General features: G+C 36.5%; 3 protein-coding genes across 7 annotated transcripts in view; 1 reads left to right on the forward strand and 2 right to left on the reverse strand.

Annotated features, from left to right (window-relative positions):
* The window catches only part of LOC123871522, a 21,264-nt gene extending 13,907 nt beyond the window's left edge, over nucleotides 1-7,357 (forward strand). The window contains exons 2-3 of the mRNA XM_045915366.1: nucleotides 4,874-5,314; nucleotides 6,626-7,357. Of these exons, the coding sequence (XP_045771322.1) occupies nucleotides 5,143-5,314; nucleotides 6,626-7,302 (849 nt within the window). The 5' untranslated portion in view covers nucleotides 4,874-5,142 and the 3' untranslated portion in view covers nucleotides 7,303-7,357. The remainder of the gene's footprint in view (nucleotides 1-4,873; nucleotides 5,315-6,625) is intronic.
* LOC123871519 (protein ALP1-like) lies at nucleotides 5,312-8,145 on the reverse strand. The gene is made up of 2 exons (XM_045915362.1): nucleotides 7,716-8,145; nucleotides 5,312-6,550 (listed from the first exon to the last, which is right to left on the reverse strand). The coding sequence occupies exons 1-2, from the start codon at nucleotides 8,066-8,068 to the stop codon at nucleotides 5,674-5,676; spliced, it is 1,230 nt and encodes a 409-aa protein (XP_045771318.1). The 5' UTR covers nucleotides 8,069-8,145; the 3' UTR covers nucleotides 5,312-5,673.
* A 5,695-nt stretch (nucleotides 8,146-13,840) lies between these two features.
* LOC123871630 (guanine nucleotide-binding protein subunit gamma-e) overlaps nucleotides 13,841-20,845 on the reverse strand; it is a 31,690-nt gene continuing 24,685 nt past the window's right edge. For all 5 annotated transcript variants that reach the window (XM_045915544.1, XM_045915547.1, XM_045915548.1 and 2 more), the window contains one exon: nucleotides 13,841-16,741. In XM_045915544.1, the coding sequence (XP_045771500.1) occupies nucleotides 16,636-16,741 (106 nt within the window). In that variant the 3' untranslated portion in view covers nucleotides 13,841-16,635. The remainder of the gene's footprint in view (nucleotides 16,742-20,845) is intronic.

Here is a 20,845-nt window from a genome sequence, read left to right on the forward strand (position 1 = left end):
GGCCTGTGTGGGCGGCGCTTTAGATCGGATGCAGTGCGTAATCGCCATTTGAATCTATTATATTTAAAGAGTTTCGCCTTTCGGAACATGTCACTCCGTAAGGAATCTACATTTATGAAATTATCTAAGTACTTTCGCAAAGCCTTCTTGTACAACCGTAATTAGCAATGTCGTAAACTGTCAAAAAATACCCTACGATTTATACTAACCTATCGTGAGATTACACATAAAATCGATTATTTATTTCAGCGATTAGTGAATAAATTATTACGAATAACCCCCGAATCCGTAATGTATAGGTCAAAGCAATTTACTTAGACTAAGTTAATGCTAAAATCGCAAGCAAAAGCTAGCTTATCAGAGCTTAGCGGGATCTGTGCGGTCCTGTTGAACTCTCCGATAGGATCAGAAGTTAGTTGTAGTAAGCATAATAAGCGATTTTCCAAAGATCTTCCTCTCTGCGCCTCATCGCTTAAGCCTTGAAAGGTTTTTTATTCATCACAATAAATAAAGATTAGTATTGGTTTTCTTTTGATAGATTTAAAGAGTTTATTTCTCAAAAAAAAAAAGATAATAATATCTATACTCTACTATATCTATACTACATCACACTCACACTAATATTATAAAGGCGAAAGTTTATATGTATGTGTGTGTGTATGTTTGTTACTCTTTCACGCAAAAACTACTGAACGGATTTGGCTGAAATTTGAAATGGAGATAGATAATATCCTGGATTAGCACAATAGGTTACTTTTTATCCCCGAAAATTATATAGTTCCCACGGGATTTTGAAAACCTAAATCCACGCGAACGAAGTCGCGGGCATAAACTGAACTGAACAGAATCTACAAATAGGTAAGCTATTTGTACATAATATGTAGTACGACAAATACTATGTCAATGACTTACGACTTCAATTAGATTTCCATCGTCGAATAATATAGATAAAAACATGATTAGTTAATCTAAAGTACCTACTTGGGATTTCCCTTCATTTTTAGACCTTGTCACCTTCACCCGATATGCGCCCACTGCTGGACATGTAGACACTTCCACACGTCCCGGTCTTGGGACCCTAAATCCAAAGGAACCCTGCGACTCGTTTGATGTCGTCTTCTTGTTTAAAATCGCCATTGCATCTTGGGACCCCAATATCGAAATTAAATGAATAAATGAATTTATTTATTTCATGTACCTAGGACAGCTGTAGATATGATTCTATCACCGGTTCGGAAATCAGATTCTACCGAGAAGAACCAGCAAAAAAACTCACTTAGTCAAAAACTCACTTAGTCGCTTTTTTTTTTTAATGTTACAATACGTAAATATGAAATACATAAGGAATGTATGGACCGCTGAATACAAAGCCGACAGTTTCCATGCAACTTGTCACTAAGAATTTCGTATGCTTTTTTCAGGAACTTTTTGACGACGAATGATAAAAAGTTGACCCGGCTGAGTTTGTTGCGGGCTCTTCTCAGACCTGGGCGCGTTTGGAACCCTCGCATCACTACAAATCTATCAATTCTGACCACCAAAAGGAGTGCAATAGTACCTACCTACTTTGAATAAATAATTTTAATTTGAGTTTGAGATAAACGGAACCCTCAGGACGCGAATCTGACTCGCTCTTGGCTGGTTTTATGCAGAGATATAGTGTGTACCACATAAACTAACGCTTTGCAAGCGCCGCTATTTACACCTCATTAATTAGGGTACAAACCTTACCCCCTCTGCAAACGCTTATACCCTCTGTCGACTCCGGCCAACTAGATTTACAGCATTGAAAATTTTATTTGACCTAGCCATAAAACCCGATTTGGCTCATGTACATAAAGCGGTAACAAGTTTAGTTTACTAGGGTATGTCCGCGGCTTTGCCCGCGTGGATTTCGATTTTTTTAAATCCCGTAGGAACTCTTAGATTTTCCAGGATAAAAAGTAGCCTATGTCCTTCCCCGGGATGTATCCCAAGTCTGCACCAAATTTCATTAAAATCGGTTCAGTGGTCGGGCCGTGAAAACGTAGCAGACAGACAGACAGACAGACATACTTTCGCATTTATAATATTAATAAGCTGATGCCCGCGACTTCGTCCGCGTGGATTTAGGTTTATAAAATCCCGTGGGAACTCTTTGATTTTTTGGGATAAAAAGTAGCCTATGTCACTGTCCAGGTCATTAACTATATGCATGTAAAATCAAGCCGATCCGTTGCAATTCATGGACAGACAAACAAACACACTTTCACATTTATAATATTAGTATGGAAATTATGATGTATGAACTATGATAGAAACTGTGCTTTTTGAAGTTTACAGCTCTTCTAGTTTGTTCTTAATATGGCTGACACACACACATAGACAGACGGACAGATGGACAGACTGGACGAAACTATAAGGGTCCTTTATTTTACTACGGAACCCTAAAAACAGCCTTCGGTTCACAACGCTGTCTCACGTTTTTGCGCCCAGCTCGGACACAGCTGTTGTCATGCGGCCGAAACGTGGGTTGAACTTAGAAATACCTTGTAGAACACAAAACTCAAGTTTACCCCATTAATTAGTAGGCGAGCTTTACCCCGCCTGAAATAATTACCCGCTGTCGTCCCCCGTACACGAGATTTACTGCACAGAACGTTGTTTGGACTGGGAATTACCCATCAACCCTCCATAAAGCCCGATGTGAAGACGGAAAATACAATTTACCCCAAAAAATCGTAGGTACGTACTAATATTAGCTGAGTTGTGGTCCTATAAGGAGGGAGTTCTTAGATTCTATTCCGAACAGAGGTATTTTTTGAATTGTCTTTGGTCAGGTTTTCTGGGAGGCTTCGGATGAGGTGTATTACTATCATATGCCAGCATTACATCTTAGATTACATGATCACTTACTAACGAGTGAGATCGGAGACAAGGGTTAATTTGTATATCATCATCATCATCAGCCTGTGGACGCCACTGTTGGACATAGGCCTTCCCTATAGAGCGCCACCACAGCCGGTCCTTAGCCTTCCTCATCCAGCCACTTCCCGCCAGCCGCTTTATATCGTCGGTCCATCATGCTGGAGGGCGTCCCACACTACGCTTGCTTAAACGCAGTCTCCACTCAAGGACTTTCTGGCTCCAACGGCCATCCCCTCTACGACAGGCATGGCCTGCCCACTGCCACTCCAGCTTGCTTTCAGCAGTTTGTATATGAATAAATAAAAATACTTTGTAGAAAACAAATTCAAAACCCCATTAATTAGTACGCCGGCGTTACCCCGTCTGAAATAATTACCCGCTGTCGACTCCCTTACACGAGATTACTGCAGAAAACGTTGTTTGGGCTGGAAATTACCCATTGAACCTTCATAAAACCTTATGCGATGGGAGAAAATTCAATGAACTCCAAAAAAACGGCCAAGTGCGAGTCAGACTCGCGCACCGAGGGCTCCGTTCTTGGGTATTTTTTATTGGATAAATCAAAAACTATTATAAAAATCTGTTTTATAATGTACAGGTAAAGCCCTTTCATATGATACCCCATTTGGTATTGTTATCTTACTTTGAAAATTGAAACACATTTTATATTTTTTTTGTGATGTTACCACAAATTCACAGTTTTCGGATTTATTCCTATACTTGAGCTATAAGAGCTACCTACCTGCCAAATTTCATAATTCTAGGTCGATGGGAAGTATCCTATAGGTTTTCTTGACGAACACGACAGACGGACAGACGGACAGACAGACAGACAAACATACGTACAGACAGACATGCAGACAACAAAGTGATCCTTAAAGGTTCCGTTTTTCCTTTTGAGGTACGGAAACCCCTAAAAATCAAATAAGTGTATACCTATAGGTACTCCCTGGTGCAGTGGTGAACGTTGAAGATCCCTGTTCGATTCCCAGGAATGGCAATTTGTTTTTCAAAATCTTGACTGGTCTGGTTCTTAGTCTAGTTTCTAAGTCTTGATTGGTTGGTCTGCTAGATCTTGGTAGAGATTTATTTTTACGTAGCATAACTTTTTTGGGTTTAGATGTTTTTGCTAATTTATTTTTCAGGTGCTATAATATTTTAGCTATGATTACAGCTAGTTGACCCACCCGGCTTCGCACGAGGAGCCTACCTATTCCATAAACAAAATTTCAGAATGAATGTGTTATACCTATTTGTAGGTATCTTAATAAATATTTTTCGTGAAATGTTCTGAATATATTGAAACCTGCATTGAATTGCACTGAGTAGAATGCGTACCTACAAATCTGGATTTTTTTTACTGAAATCAATCGTCAAGTTATAGTTTTATTATAGATTGAAATTATTATTCCAAATAAAGTTTTTTTTTGTGAAATCTTAGGCCACCAAAATAGATATTTATCAAACACTAAGGTTGCCTGAAAAGATAGCTAGTTTAGCGATAAAGCCACAAAAGACAAGCATCTATTTTGTTACATATTTCTTTATGTGTCGCAATAAAAGATATTTTACTTTACTTTACTAATAGCTGATGCCATACGCGTGGATGTAGGTTTTTAAAATTCCCGTGGGAACTCTTTGATTTTCCGGGTTAAAAAGTAGCTTATGTGCTTATCCAGGGTATAATCTATCTCCATTCTAAATTTCAGCCCAATCCGTCCAGTAGTTTTTGCGTGAAGGAATAACAAACATACACACACACACACACACACATACACACACACACACATACAAACTTTCTCCTTTATGATATTAGTGTGATAATCCAAGATGTGCAACCTATCTGCAGGGTTTTTGTTATCAGTAGGTACCTCAGTAGACGAGTTAAACGTTGTATTGATGTTGCGAACACGCTTTTGGGCTGGTGCCAGGCAGTCTGTTATACCTTTGTCGGCAGACTATTTAGGCCTCCTACGCACTGGCGACCATGGTCGCCGCGACCTGGCCGCGGCGGCCAGTGAATTCTGGACTTTATATGGCAATCGCTATAGCCCCTACGCACTTAGCGGCCAGCGACCAGCGGCCACCGTTGGCCGCGGCGTCCAATTTGATGCCACGCGACCAGCGACCAATCGTGGCCGTCGAGAACATCACTTCTGTATTAAAATTCATCAGTGCTACCGCATCGGCCGCGGCGACCAGACGTGTAGCTAGCTACAGAGTGATTATTTTACAATGGCCAATTTCGACACGGAAAGGTTCATAATTGAAGTTGAAAATAGAAGAGGTTTATGGGATTTAGCATCAAATGATTACTCCAATAAAGATGTTAAGCGGCAGTTGTGGCTTGAAGTGGTCGATATATTTGGCGGTGAATCCATGGAAGATAAAGAAAAGGCAGAACTTGGTTAGTATTTTATTTTATTATGCCTAAGTAAATTAATAATGCGATGAACTACAATAAACGCAGCAGGTGCTGTAGTAGCATTCGACACGTATATGTGACATGAGTGATTTTTTTTAAAAGTTGTTCCGTTCATTCAAAATCTAAGAAATTTTAGCAAATAGGTAATTGTCAAAAGTATAACTATTTTATTTCTACTATTTTTCGCTTTGCACATGAGTTTTGACAATTATTTGCTAAAATTTCCCAGGTTTTCGTAATGATTGGAATAACTTTTTAAAAAGATTACTCATACCGCATGTGCGTTCGACGCCATTTTGTTTACGGCGCGCAATGGCGGCTCGCGGCGAGCACCCATATATTTACAAATTGTGCCAGGGCAAGCGACCATCGGTACTGAAGTAGTTTGCGAATATATCTCGATATTCGGTTGATGTTCTATTTGCTCTATTAGGTAAACATGCAGGTATTTCTAATAAAGCCTCTGGTACAGTTAACGTGTCCTTGAAATCATATCCGTCTCTTTCTCGCACAAAATTATGAAGCACACATAGAGCTTTTATAATCACAACTGCAAATTCTTTCTTGACGTTTAGGGGTCGGTGAAGAATCTGCCATTTATTGGCTAATATTCCAAATGTACATTCAATATAGCGGCGGGCACGGGATAGTCGATAATTAAAATTAGTCTTTACATTATTCAAGTTTCTCCCAGCATACGGTCGCATCATATGTTCCGATAGTGAAAACGCCTCATCACCCACTAAAACGAACGGCATTGATTGGCCATTTTCTTTGATGGGGTTATTGCTCGGAATATCGAGATCATTATTTAAGAGCCTATGATAAAATACAGAGTCTTTGTAAATTGACGAATCACTGCATTTGCCGTATGCTCCAATATCTACGTAAAGAAATTTATAATTTACATCACATATTGCAAGTAACACGATTGAAAAATAATTCTTGTAATTGTAATAAAGAGATCCCGAATGTTGTGGTTTGATAACTCTAATGTGCTTGCCGTCGATGGCTCCGATGCAATTAGGAAATTGGGCGTATTTTTGAAAACCTTCAGCCGTTTGAATCCACTTATCTCTGGTCAATTGTGGCATCACAATTGGTTTTAATATCTCCCATATTGCTTCACAAACATCAAATACTATTTCCGATACTGTAGGAAGCCCTATACGGTATTCATGACTTATATGAGATAAAGAACACCCAGTAGCCAAATACCTGAAAATAAAATTCACATTAATAAACATAATATTAGTTTTGTAATATGTACTACATTTATTTATTGATTTACAGGCATTACTCTCCAAAAAAGATGGAAAAACCTTAGAGACTGTTTCACAAGAGAGCTGCGCCGTCTTAAAGATGTCAAAAGTGGTTCTGCTGCAAAACGTAAATCACAATACACCTATTTCAACCAATTACTGTTTTTGAAATCAGTGCTGGACACAAACGCAACAGAAAATAGTCTCGAAGAGGCAAGTCAAGAAAATGAAAGTGCAAGATCTTCTGATCTTGAGACTCAACAGTCTGCATCAAAGTCGCTTAGAACAAAAAGGAAGAAAAAAATACCAAACGAAGAATCCGATACAGACCCTCTAATTTCAGTTCTGCATAAGACCATAGCGACTACACAGAATGATTCAAATTGTGACAGATTGTTTCTTTTATCCCTCCTCGAAAGATTTCAAACAATCCCTGCTGCAATGAAGACCAAAGCGAAAATGGAAATCATGGAAATTATAGAAAAATACCAACCGAACTGTACACCTACAACAGCGCGCATAAACTATTCAAGTAATTTCAATACTCTTAACGACCAAGAATATGACCCGCATCGACCGAGTTATTCAGGTTATTCTACTACCAACAGGATATCAGATGATTCAAATTACAGCGATACTCATACTCATTATTCTGATATTTCTCAAAATTCAGAAATGATAGACCTATTTCCCAATTTGAATGATTAATTGTTCACAATTGCCATTTTTTAAGTTATGAAAATACAAATAATTTGATTATCTACTTCAGTTTTTTAATATTTAAAAACATGTTATAAGCAAGCCCTTTTCCTCTCCTTTTCAAAGTCGTAAAGTAGAATACTACTGAACAATAGTTCATAAATTTTTTAAAGTGGCAAAACCTTGGTCAATGAATTATACAGGTTGTTGTGAAAAACGCAACAGTGGTGGTTTAGGGTGATTCAGAATCAAGTCTTGTATAATTCAAATTTACAAAAAATCCGTTTAGCAGTTTAAGTAAAAAAAAAGGCCCTATCACATTATTTTTATTTTTCCTGTACACAATACTCCATTCCGAAACATCCTTTAAAATATATCACGTATTTTTTAAACATTCTGTATTTAAAAAAGAAAAAGCTTACCTTATTGTTATTACTAATTTTTCTTCTGCTGGAATGCATTTCCGATAGTTGTTACCAGTTCCAGTAATTTTTGGTTTTATTGTATCCAGTAACAGGTTAAAAGTATTCGTTGACATTCTCATGTAATTAAAGAATCTCTTCTCATACATTTTTAAATCCAAAAAATAAGTATAATATAATCCTTTAGTCTTTCTCTCGCAAAGTAATGGATGCACCCAAAACTGTCTTTTACGTGAAATCTTCCGTTTTCGTTTTCGTAGTAAATACACAAGCACAGTTAGCGTGATTATCTTCTGCACGTCCATCTTGACACATCCTTGGAAGTCGACTGCAAATTTTTCGGCCGTCCACATGTCGCGCTTGCCTACGCACCGGCGACCATAGCCGCGGCGGCCTGGCCGCGTCTATGGTCGCCAGTGCGTAGGAGGCCTTATTTATCTGAGATGCGCAGCCTGCACTCGATTTTCTTGTTCTGTTTCAAGTTTCAACCTTAAATTATTTTTAGTCTCTTTCAAAAAAGTTTTTGCTCATATTGTTATTATCATGTACTAGCTGATGCCCGCGGCTTCGCCCGCGTGGATTTCGGTTTTTTAAAATCCCCTAGGAACTCTTTGATTTTCCGGGATAAAAAGTAGCCTATGTGCTAATCCAGGATATTATCTATCTCCATTCCAAATTTCAGCCAAATCCATTCAGTAATTGCGTGAAAGAGTAACAAACATACACACACACACACACACACACACACACGCACACACACACACACACAGACACGCATACAAACTTTCGCCTTTATAATATTAGTGTGATTACCAAACTGCAACGAAGCTCAAAAGAAGGGTTACGAGTATGTGTTTAAACCATCAATGGTTTAAACAGTATCTATATCCTTTCCTGTGTCCAGTCATGCTACTCAATGGTTAAAACCGATTTTAACCCCCGATCCAAAAAGAGGGGTATTATAAGTTTGACGTGTGAGTCTGTGTATCTGTCTGTGGCATCGTGGTGGCATTGTAGCTCCTAAACTAATAAACCGATTTTAATTTAGTATTTTTTTTTGAAAGGTGGTTGATCGAGAGTGTTCCTAGCTACATATACCTAATCCAAGAAAATCGGTTCAGCCGTTTGAAAGTTATCAGCTCTTTTCTAGTTACTGTAACCTTCACTTGTCGGGGGTGTTATTAATTTTTAATTTACACTTGTGATAAATGATACGTCATATAAGTACCTACATATAAATCTCAAAAAAATCAAAATGGTGGATTTTATGCACATAAAATAAAAAAGATGCAGAGTAAACCGTGGCAGTCGGGTTTTTTGAAAACCTTTCGAATACGTCTTGTTTTTATATCAATTTGTAATCAAGTAGAACAACTGTAAGCAAGTATGTACTAATTCTATACAAGTTGTATATAAGTTAGCCAGAGAGCTCACCAAGGGTAAGTGATATGCAGTTAAGATTTTTTAAATTCCATTGTTACCAATTACAATCCGGGTATCTTTAAAACAAGAGTGAATAGGCACCTTCTAGGTAAGCGCGTCCCATCTTAGACCACATCATCACTTTCCATCAGGTGTGATTGTGGTCAAGCGCTTACCTATAGTGAATAAAAAAAAAAAAAAAACCTCATTCTTGTTAAAAAAATTGAACCAGGGACTATAGGCTATACAACTACAGGCTCACCAAAGGACTCAAGGTCATGAACAACATTTGATTTGACACCATGCCTGTATGACTGATGGTTTTTGAGGGCCATTAGGGTACTCCGGTAATTTTTCCACATCTTAGACTTTGTTCCTTCCCTGGCAGGTAAGATCATAGTCAAGCATTTGTCTTTCAATAAAGTCAAATTCGAAAAAAATGCGCACGTCCTTTATCTCAGTCACACAAAAATAAAAAATTCTTTGGATATCATAAAACCGTATATGAATAGAAATATTCAGGTAAACCTGGCTGAAGCTAGGACTATAGCTTAGAGGGATTCACAGGGTGATTTATTATCTTTTGTGGACCACTAAAAATAGTAATATAAGTGTAATAACAAAGGAATAGGACAGGGATAAGAACAAAGCTGGAAAAGGATTTTTTGTTTATGAAAGTTTTTCATTGTGAATACAGAATTTTCTTCTTGGTTGGTGCCTTTTTAAATTTTCATACTAAGTCTAAATGCGAAAGTGTCTCTCTGTCTGTCTGCTAGCTTTTCACGGCCCATCTGTTTAACCGATTCAGAGATCCTGCATCCCGGGGAATCAGGCCACTTTTTAACGGACTTCCAAAAAGGAGGTGGTTCTTTATCAAGGAAAATCAAAGAGTTCAAACTATCGCTGTACCAAATTTTGTCAAAATCTGTTGAGCTGTTGGGCTCTGAAAAGGTAACGGACGGACAGACCCACTTTTGCATATTTTAAAATATCATTATCATCAACCCATTGCCAGTTCATTGAGGCCAGAGGCACGAGTAGCCTCCCGAGTAGCCTCCCCGGAGAAATGTTAGGCCATAGTCCACCACGCTGGCCAATGCGGATTGGCAGACTTCTCACACCTTTGAGAACATTATAGAGAGCTCTCAGGCATGCACGTTTCCTCACGATGTTTTCCTTCACCGTCAGAGCAAATCACACAACTGTTGCCTGTAATCGAACCTCGACGCCCCGATTAGGGGCAACGTCTTAACCAATAAGTCTATCACGTCTTTTAGTATGGACCGTGTATAATATTAGTTAGGACTAGCTGTGCCCGCGACTTCGTTCGCGTGGAATAGTGACTTTTCGCGCTTTATATAGCCACGGACGCTCAGGCGCGAGGCGCCGTGATTCTTTAAATTGACATAACTTTTTTATTTATGAACCGATTGACATGAAATAAACACTAAATGCTAAGTGAAGCTTACTACAATATATTAGTGAAAACCGTATCTAAATCGAATAAGCCGTTTCTGAGATTAGCGTGCACAAACACACAGACAAACAGACAAACAGATAAACAGACAAACAGACAAAAAAATAATAATTACAGTTCCGGGTTCGGCATCGATATAATAACAACCCCTGCTACTTTTTTTTAATATATTTCCATTGTACAGACACCACTTTTCTACAATTTTATTATATGTATAATAGATATGGATATAGGAATTTTGTGGATATAGATATTATGTTTAAGGTATAACTGTGGTGTATGGATATCATAAAACCTAATCAAGGCTGACGCGAGAGGTAAAACTGGTTAAAACCGGCTAAAAGCGGCTAAAACCGGCTCAGACCGGCTCTTGCCGGTGGTGTATCGGCTTAAAGGATTCACCAAATGATATACCGGCTTTAACAGGCCACTGAAAATAGTAATATACTGTAATAATACAGAAATAGGGCAGCGGGATAAACATAAAGAATGTTCTAGAGATTGTATCTGCAGTTACGTACTGTATCTAGGTGGGTATACACCACACTATGTATTATGAATGGAATGTAATGGCTTTATTAAATTATCATAACTAATGGGGATTTTTGTTGAAAAACTGAATTATGTGACACAAAAAAGAATAACATTTTCGTTCCGTTTGCCGAGGAGACCCTGAGGCCATGGAGTCTTAGTACTAAAAAATTGTTAATAAACTGAATTATGTGAGGATTTTTGGCACAAAAAAGAATTCTCTAAAAAAATACACTACAAAGCAAGACAAAGATATATTTACTGTATCTTCGTTTTGCTGTGTATGTGTTTTTAGGGTTCCGTACCTCAAAAGGAAAAACGGAACCCTTATAGGATCACTTCGTTGTCTGTCTGTCTGTCTGTCTGTCAAGAAACCTATAGGGTACTTCCCGTTGACCATGAAAGGCAGGTAGGTAGGTATTATAGCACAAGTACAGCAATAAATCTGAAAACCGCGAATTTGTGTACGGAACCCTCAGTGCGCGCGTCTGACCGTTTTTTTTCTTTATTAATTTTGTGGTGTACAGTAAAATTATATTCATTTATGCCGTGCAGACCCTGAGGCCATGGAGTTTTAATAGATATTCATAAAATATTCTAAGTTAGTTAATTGCCTCATCTGGTGACGGAAGGGCTGGCTCATTTTTTACGCAAATAATCAGCTTAGCTGTCCAGCGCGGAAATGCAGCCAGTATTCTTGGCATCATTCCATGAGAGCATGGTTTGACAGTAATTAGGTAGGCAAATCACGACAGTTAGATACGAGTACTTCAATCAATCATTCAACCAATCAGCATGTTTGCGTCCATAGATGGACATAGGCCTTCCCAAGAGCGCGCCACCACACACGATCCTCCGCCTTCCATAAGGTACTCACCTACTTACCTTGTAACTAAACGTCGAGGTTCCGACGTCACTGGCAGGTTTACATTTATGTAACTGCACGTAGCCTATGAATAGCCCATTTTTCTTTGATTTCACGTTACCCATAGCCATTTTGACATATCGTCGATTCAGGATCAAAGCGAGAGATCCCTCACTCTGGTTCACTCTGGCTTTATTGTAACATTTTCCTACTGATTCAAAGTCAGATGCCTGACCTTCTTTATGTTATCGTTCTCTATGTACGAGTACCTCGGAGAGCACATTGAGTTGTGAGTCCCAGCTATTTTCATTTTTTTTTTTAATATCCGATCATCATTATCAACCGATAGACGTTTACTCTCGGATATAGATATCTTGTACAACACCACCTCACCTAATGTGACTGTAGCTTTATATCGCTTCACTTATACCTAAGTATCTGTGCTTAAATATTTTTTATAATTACTTAAAAAAAACTGAAAATAAAAATATAAAACATGACTGCCTTGCTAAAAAATATATTATATTATTTATATTTCACACTTGAAAATGGCGCGAGTGAATTTTTTCAAAAAATTATAGCCAGAGTCACTCTGTGATCAGGAGTACGTAAGAATCCTCATGATAGGTTTGTCATACGTGCCCGATAGGTCATATAAGATACAGAAGTTATGGTGATATAAATAATTTTGCATTTGCATTGCATATAATATTATTATAATACTTACATGAACCCTGAAAACATTAGATAAACTTACACTCTTTTTTTCGGGCAGTCATGTAAAAATTTATTGTCTGCAACTAAAAATAATACAGGCGCTCTTTTCATATCTTTCAAACAACGTATGGTAGATTTTATAAATATCTTCTTGACGGTTACCTACGTCATTGGAGCAGTTTAATACCTACTTATTCGTGTGTTCCTTAGCTCAAACATCCAGATGTGGAAACCGATTAAGGGTATTGGACAGACCTTTGTTATTTTATAAAAGCTGAAAGTTTCTCTGCGTATTGTCCCCAACACAGGGAAGAACGATCAGCGACTATGATGTTTGGATCATGGTGCCTTTGGGAGATAACAGGTATTAAAAATGTAAAAAGTTTAAAAACTTAGCTAAAAGCCAGACACGCAGGGGGTTACCACGATACTAATGTCTGACAATGCGTGTCACGTGCATTTCTAATAGTATTCCGAAGAAAATATAAAAAAATTAGAATTCATACTTTGACGTAAGATTTTTTAACCCCCGACCCAAAAAGAGGGGTGTTATAAGTTTGACGTGTGTATCTGTGTGTCTGTGTATCTGTGTTTCTGTGTATCTGTGTATCTGTGTATCTGTCTGTGGCATCGTAGCGCCTAAACGAATGAACCGATTTTAATTTAGTTTTTTTTGTTTGAAAGGTGGCTTGATCGAGAGTGTTCTTAGCTATAATCTAAAAAAAATTGGTTCAGCCGTTTAAGAGTTATCAGCTCTTTTATAGTTTCCTTGTAGAAAAGAAGGTTAGATAACCGTTAGGTTCATAATATTATGTCAATAGACAAATGTCAAGCTGTCAAGATGGACGTTGCCTAAATACATAATTATTTATTTGAAAATGATGTTTTGGAAAACTCAAATACTTTGGATCGTCGGGGGTGTTATAAATTTTTAATTTACACTTGTTATAACTTATAAAGATGTAAAAAAACTCCTAAAGCCACCATGATCCAAACTTCATAGTCGCTGATCGTTATAGAAAACGAAAAAATGTACAAACTTGTAACTAAACCAAATAAGTATCACATAATAAAAATAATAAAAAATTGTCCAGGAGTAATGAAACACAGAAATTACAGATTTTGATTTATTTCAGTGATTACTGATTACATATTAATAATAACATAATACCTTAACCTATTGATTCTAAAAAAATCATTTCCAATATCACCTTACCTAGTTATTAAATTTTTGGATTAATCCGTTAAAAAGTACCGATTAAGTTTATTATTAGCTTAAATAAAAACATTTATATTAAATAGTGCGCCACGTTACAACTTATATATTGCACAAATAAATATGACGAAATATTTAATACAAATGTACATATGTTGATAAGAAAGGACATACTGTCCGAGAAAAAAGTGAAAAAAATCTTTGGTATTACTTAAGTTCAACAAATAGGTAAACTTAGGAATAAAATAAACAATTATAGATTAAAACAAAACACTCAATAAATATTATATAAATTATATAAAAGAGGACCACCTTGAAAATGTATACATTTCAGTAATTGAATAAGAACTTGTGAACAAACGAAACTTTGCCATCGCGCTCAAACTCTCAACTGAGATCCCTTAATTTATTTACTAGAATATTTTTAAATCAACGCGTTACATTTTTATATATTTTTTTATATAACTACGGCTAATTCTCTGAATTGCAACTTTTATCGTGTAAGTTAACAAACAACTTTGATTTTTTTGCTTTTAATTTATTACTAAGACTACAAATTACTCTCTAAGTTTCTATGTTTAAAACTATTCTTGACTAAGAGAGGACAGTAGTAATGAACTAATAAATGGAACTTATTAATGAGGAAGAAGTGGATGAGAAAGATGACGCTAGTTTGAAAGTAGGTGAAGTGATGGATGTAGGAACAAATCAGTTATTAGAAATTGACATGATCTATTCATGGGGGATATAGAGTTGCAAAGATGAAATATCTAAGAGGTTAGTCCGCGATAACAATTTATTGTCGGTATTAGCATTTATTCGGACAAACGACAATGATATAAGCATCTAAACAAATGGGAAGTACTCACAGCCAGAATGATTCTCCATAGTTCGTGTCTAGATATGGTAAGGAGGAAGGTTTTTTTATTTTAAGTTTATAATTTTAGGTTAGATTTTAATTTAATCTATAATTACCTACAGTGCGTAAGTTTAAATTTTCTATTTATTCAAAATTAGGATTAAAGGTAATTCCATTTTAATGGAATGTTAGATCAATAGCACTACGCGAGATTATGAAGCTATCAGACTTCCTAATTAAATACCGCACCCCCGAAACTTGAGCGATGCAGATTATAATCAAGAAGAATTTTAGCAATTCAAAACCGTTAATCTTAGATATAATTTAGAAGAAGTTTATTTTGGAAACTACGATAGTTCGCTTTAGTGATAGTTACTCTCGTGACATAGGTAAAGTTTACTTCAATTTAAATTTTGAATTATTACTAAGCTAATCAAGTGCTAGATTTATAGTTGTAGTCAATAGATTTATTTATCTAATTTTAAATAATGGGGCAGGGGAACATGAACTGAAACAAATCATAACATGGAAAGATAATGTTGAAAAGGACAATACGAGTATATAGGGCCTAACAAATAAATATAATTAGTCGTACGTAACAAGCTTATGAGGAGCGTAGAAGATAAGACGCTAAGATTTATTTTATAGAAGCATTACAAGATAATGGCACTGCGGAATGTACCTGTGTTCATAAAAAAGTATCCTAAATCAACTTATCCTTATTTTTGTTTCGAACGAGATTATGTCGCATTTTATTCATGAAAGTTACCTTAACATTAATTTTTCACTGCGCTACATTTAACATTTCGTCATTTTAACACTTCGCCTAAGATTTCTTTATTGCCAATACCTAATTTAAATTCCTGATAGTTATTCTTATTTCTGTGATCCAGCAAATAGATGTTAAGTTGTGATGTGCGATTATACCCTATATTTTATTTAAACTATCGTTATTTTATATTAGATCGTTTAAATCTAAAGATTCACGAGCTCAATGAATCTTCACATTCAACGGTAATTTATAACTATCGGCGATGGCAAAGTTTCCGCTCACGGTCAAAGAATGAGAAAAACTTACGGTTTATGTAACAGAAGTGTTCGAAGCTGAAGAACAAAGTTCTGCGTGCTTCGTCTGTTTAACTTAGAATCCAAAGCAGATCCACGCAAATTTCTAAGAGGAAGTTGCTTTGCTTTGCGTGGAAGTGCTCGGATTCCTCGATTATATAATTATATTCCAGCCATTTTCAAGGCGTTCCCTCATCAAATTAAAACACCTCTCGACTCCAAAGTAAAATACGTCGGTAAGAACATACTTTGACATGTTTAAGTTTAAATTTACATTTTTTACTCCTCCCACATTAACTCTTTCATATTATCCTCTACCGATAGACTCGACCGAACGTTACTTTACTAGAAATACAAAATTTAACGTATTTACAACCATTTTTAATTCTTTTAACAAAACACTCATAAGTACATACTTGCGACGCGCACAGTCAAAATGTACATTCCTTACATTATCTTTATTACGAGGACTAGATTATTTTGGGGAACGAAAACCGTTTTAATGGAAACTCTGGTAAAACGAATCGAACTGATGGTTTGGCGAGGCTAGTGTACATCGTCCCGAATTGTTTCTATTTTACTATTTTTCTTTATATTGTCTGGCAGTTGCGAATGTTCAATTTCGTTCGAAAACCTCTTTCCGATGTAACTTTAATCAGCAATAGCGTCAGTGGATTGGACCAGACCAATAACGATTTCGTCGTGCCAAAACGATATAATGTCTTTTAGAATTTTTGGTGATATTTCTTTATTTTACTTAGATTATGATTACATGATGATGCATTTCCCTTTCTCGGCCCAAGGGTTGTTTTTCTTGTCAGGCGCGTGTATGAGAGGATCATTTTTTTCATTTTCCTCTACGTATTCTCTCATCCTGTAACAAAAACCAATGATTGGTAAATAAAATCATTATAATCTACAATCCATATCCATACTAATATTATAAATGCGAAAGTGTGTCTGTCTGTCTGCTACCTTTTCACAGCCCAACAGTTTAACCGATTCTGACGTAATTTGGTACACGGTTAGCTTATTTATATCCCGGGGACGGATATAGGCTACTTTTTATCCCGGAAAATCAAAGAGTTCCCACGGGATTGCCAAAAACCCATCCGCTTAAGCGATTTGTATGAAATTTGGTATCGAGATATCTTGCGTCCCTGTAATTGACATAGGGAACTTTTATCCCGGAAAATCAAACAGTTCCCACGTGATCGTTAAAAACCTAAATCCACGCGGACAAAGCCGCGGGCATCCTCTAGTTTTATAATATATAAATGTAGAATAGATTTTTAGGAGAGTATACGTTTAGGCTAAAGAAGTAGGAGCATGACTTTTTATGAGGCGATAAGAAAATGGGGATAAAGGCAGCCTATGAGTCGTTATAGTCAATTGTGTTGTTTTATTTGGCATTAATTTTGTTGTTATTACTGTAATCTCGTTGAAGTTAACTGCCGATTACTGTAAGTACAGTGTGCCTATAGTGAATGATAAAAAACCAGCCAAGTGTGATCGGACTTGCACACGAAGGGTTCCGTGCCATTGCACAAGGAATAACGCTTTTTAATTTATTTTTGTGATGTAACCACAAATTTATGGTTTTCAGATTTTTCTTTCACATGATTTTAGGTCAAAGGGTTACCTACCCTATAAGTATTGATTCCATTGACGGGACCTGACAGACAGACCGACCGACAGACAATAAAGTGATCCTATAAGGGCTCCTTTTTTTCTCTAGAGTTAGAAGAGAGAGTTTTATTTAATTACCTTCGATGGCGATGCATTTCTTCTCATTTGATACCTATTCTTATTTGTCATAGTATGCAAAAAGATCACAGCAAATTCCAACTAAGTATTATGTGATTTAAAGAAAGGAGTCAAGACCCTAAGTTATGAAAAGTATAACACAGAAAGAGGAGAGTGATCTGACTTTGTTTTGGGCTATTATCATTTTATCATTATAAACATGATAGGAAAAGAATAGAATAGACTCTATACTATACAAATAAAATATACTATAAATATAAAACATAAGAATACAAACAGTGTTTTATTCTACCTATATCTAAACAACATTCAAATAGATAATAATTCAAGATTCTCTCTAAAGCTGAATTGGTAAAATAGAATTTCGGCATCGGGCTAAGAATTTAGGTATTCCACGGTGTGACCGAAAACTCTCCAGGCAGAAGCCGAAGTTTTGGCTTAAGACTAAGCACTCTCGGCATTCCTGGGAATTGTCTAGTCTAGGCTAATCGCGATTTTCGGCTTTGGATTTTAACAATTAATAAGTACTGTAGAATACAAGTGTAAATTAAAAATTTATAACCCTGCACCCCCGACAAGTGAAGGTTACAGTAACTAGAAAAGAGCTCATAACTTTCAAACGGCTGAACCGATTTTCTTGGATTAATAGCTAAGAACACTCTCGATCAAGCCACCTTCCAAACAAAAAAAAAAAACTAAATTAAAATCGCTTCATTAGTTTAGGAGCTACGATGCTACAGACAGATACACAGATACACACGTCAAACTTATAACACTCCTCTTTTTGGGTCGGGGGTTATTAACATTTACAATGAGATATTTCTTTTAATACCGAACATCATCTATAATAATTCTTTGCTGGCTTACTAAGTTGAGCATGGGTAAGTACATAATATCCTCTCAGAATTAGAATGGTTCAGCCATAATCCACCACACTGATGAATGAATGGATATATTTTTTTTTACTGTACACCAAAAAAAAATTAATACAGAAAATCACATTGGTAAACTTCAAGCAATATGGAAAACTTATAGGCACAGCTACATAAAACTTGTATAAATAGCTTATATTTTGAAAAATCAAATACCACACGGAAACCTACCTAATAATATATGAAAACAGTTTGATGAAGCTGATATTTTGGAAAAACACATGTACGAGGTAAGTGCTACGTAAAATGTTATTGCGATGGAGAGAATGAGGTGAAAGGTATAATAACTCGTAATAACATTCAACCCGAACCCTTTTTTGGAGGGTTAACCTTTGAGTTGGCTGTAGGTACGTGGTAATTAGATGAGATTAGATTACTGCCTTTCAGGTACAGAAGGTTCACTCCGCAAAAACGTTTAAATAAATAACGACTTTTGTTATGACGTAATTAAGTGCAATTCAGCTCGCACAGCACTGCGGCCTAAACTTTGATACATGCCTCTCTTTCTATCGCGTAAACTCTTATCGATTCTCTCGCACTCTCTCTCGCTAATGAGATAAGAATCACGCGTGGGCTGTGCTGTCGAAGGAACGCGGGTAAGTTAGGTATATAATAATAGTAGTAGTAGTATAAACCTTTATTGCAACAAAATACAGGAAGATTATTATGGAAAAAATAATTTGAAAGAAAATAATTGTGCTATGGTGTTAAAACGGCCTTATCATTAAAGTGATCTTTTAAAGGCAACCCAAGCGTATGAAGTAGGGATGTAACGGAAGCAGTTTTATCGGAACCGAAGCCGGAATCGGAGTTTTTAAATTTGCTTTCTCGGAATCGGAACCGCAGTCGGAATCGGAATCGGAAGCAGGGTGACATGAGAGAGAATTATTATTTAAGGACAAATAAAACATTATGTAGTATTTTTTTTTATTTTAAGTTTCAGTTGTAACATAAAAGTTTTATGTTTTATGATAAAACATAAAAAATGAACAAAATTGGCATATAAACAACAAGTTTAAATAGAATGAATTTAAACCCGAAGTAGCATGTACTAATCAATTAGTAATTAAATTATACTAACGAACAAAAGCTTTAAAAAAATTAAATCGTATTAATTGACTCTAAAAGTAGCGTATTATATTTGACGAATAACATAAATAATATGAACCTGTCGAATCATAACAGTCGGTCGGCACACGCTGCCGCACTCGCCCGCTATCTATGCTTCGACCTCCGATTCACACCTCCGATTAAAAAATGTCGGAGCCGGAGTCGGAACCGAAAGTATAATAGTAATCGGAAGTTCCGACTTAACGGAACCGGAACCGAAGCTCCGTACCATCCCTAGTATGAAGCTAGTAAACGCTAAGAATAAAAGAGGTTGAGCGCAAAGCAGAATAATATTTCCTTACATAAACATTTGCAAATAGTATTATAATGGTGTTAATAAAAAAAGTATTGATAATAAAAAAAGAATACCCGGCTGAGTTTGTTGTGGGCTCTTCTCAGACTTGGGCGCGTTTGGAACCCTCGTAGCTTTAGTTTTAAGTTACCTACGTAATTAATTATCACCACTATATCGTACAAATTTAACAATTTCGACCATCAAAAGGAGTACAATAATTGTACCTACTTTGAATAAATGATTTTGACTTTGCACATATAGATATTGAAAAATATTAGGTAAGTTAAATTATGTGTTATAAGAAGACCATTAATGAATGCTTAATCGCCCCGCTTCCGCCGCCGCTTTCGCCCCGCCTTCCGCTGTCTTTGTGGCCGCAGCCTCAGTTGAGCTATTGAGCCTAGTTTCTTATTTGAAAGGGATGAAAAAAGTCCCTCATGTGAACGGTATGTTTTCTATGAATATTACATGTGGCAATCGGGATTAGACCCCTAATAGAAATCCCCAGTCCCTGTGGGATAAAGATTCAAAATAAATATTTACTGAATAAGGGTGAGGAAAATGCCTAAAAAAATAGATTGAAATGGCCACAGTTCAGAAAATTTCTTTGACAGCCTCACTGGCATATAATAAGCGCTATGGTTTTTAACCCCCGACCCAAAAAGAGGGGTGTTATAAGTTTGACGTGTGTAATCAGTGTATCTGTCTGTGGCATCCTAGCTCCTAAACTAATGAACCAGTTTTAATTTAGTTTTTTTTTATTTGAAAGGTGGCTTGATCGAGAGTGTTCTTAGCTATAATCCAAGAAAATCGGTTCAGCCGTCTGAAAGTTATCAGCTCTTTTCTAGTTACTCTAACCTTCACTTGTCGGAGG

Source organism: Maniola jurtina, chromosome 14, assembly GCF_905333055.1.
Source record: "Maniola jurtina chromosome 14, ilManJurt1.1, whole genome shotgun sequence".
In the NCBI taxonomy this organism is placed as follows: Eukaryota; Metazoa; Arthropoda; class Insecta; order Lepidoptera; family Nymphalidae; genus Maniola; species Maniola jurtina.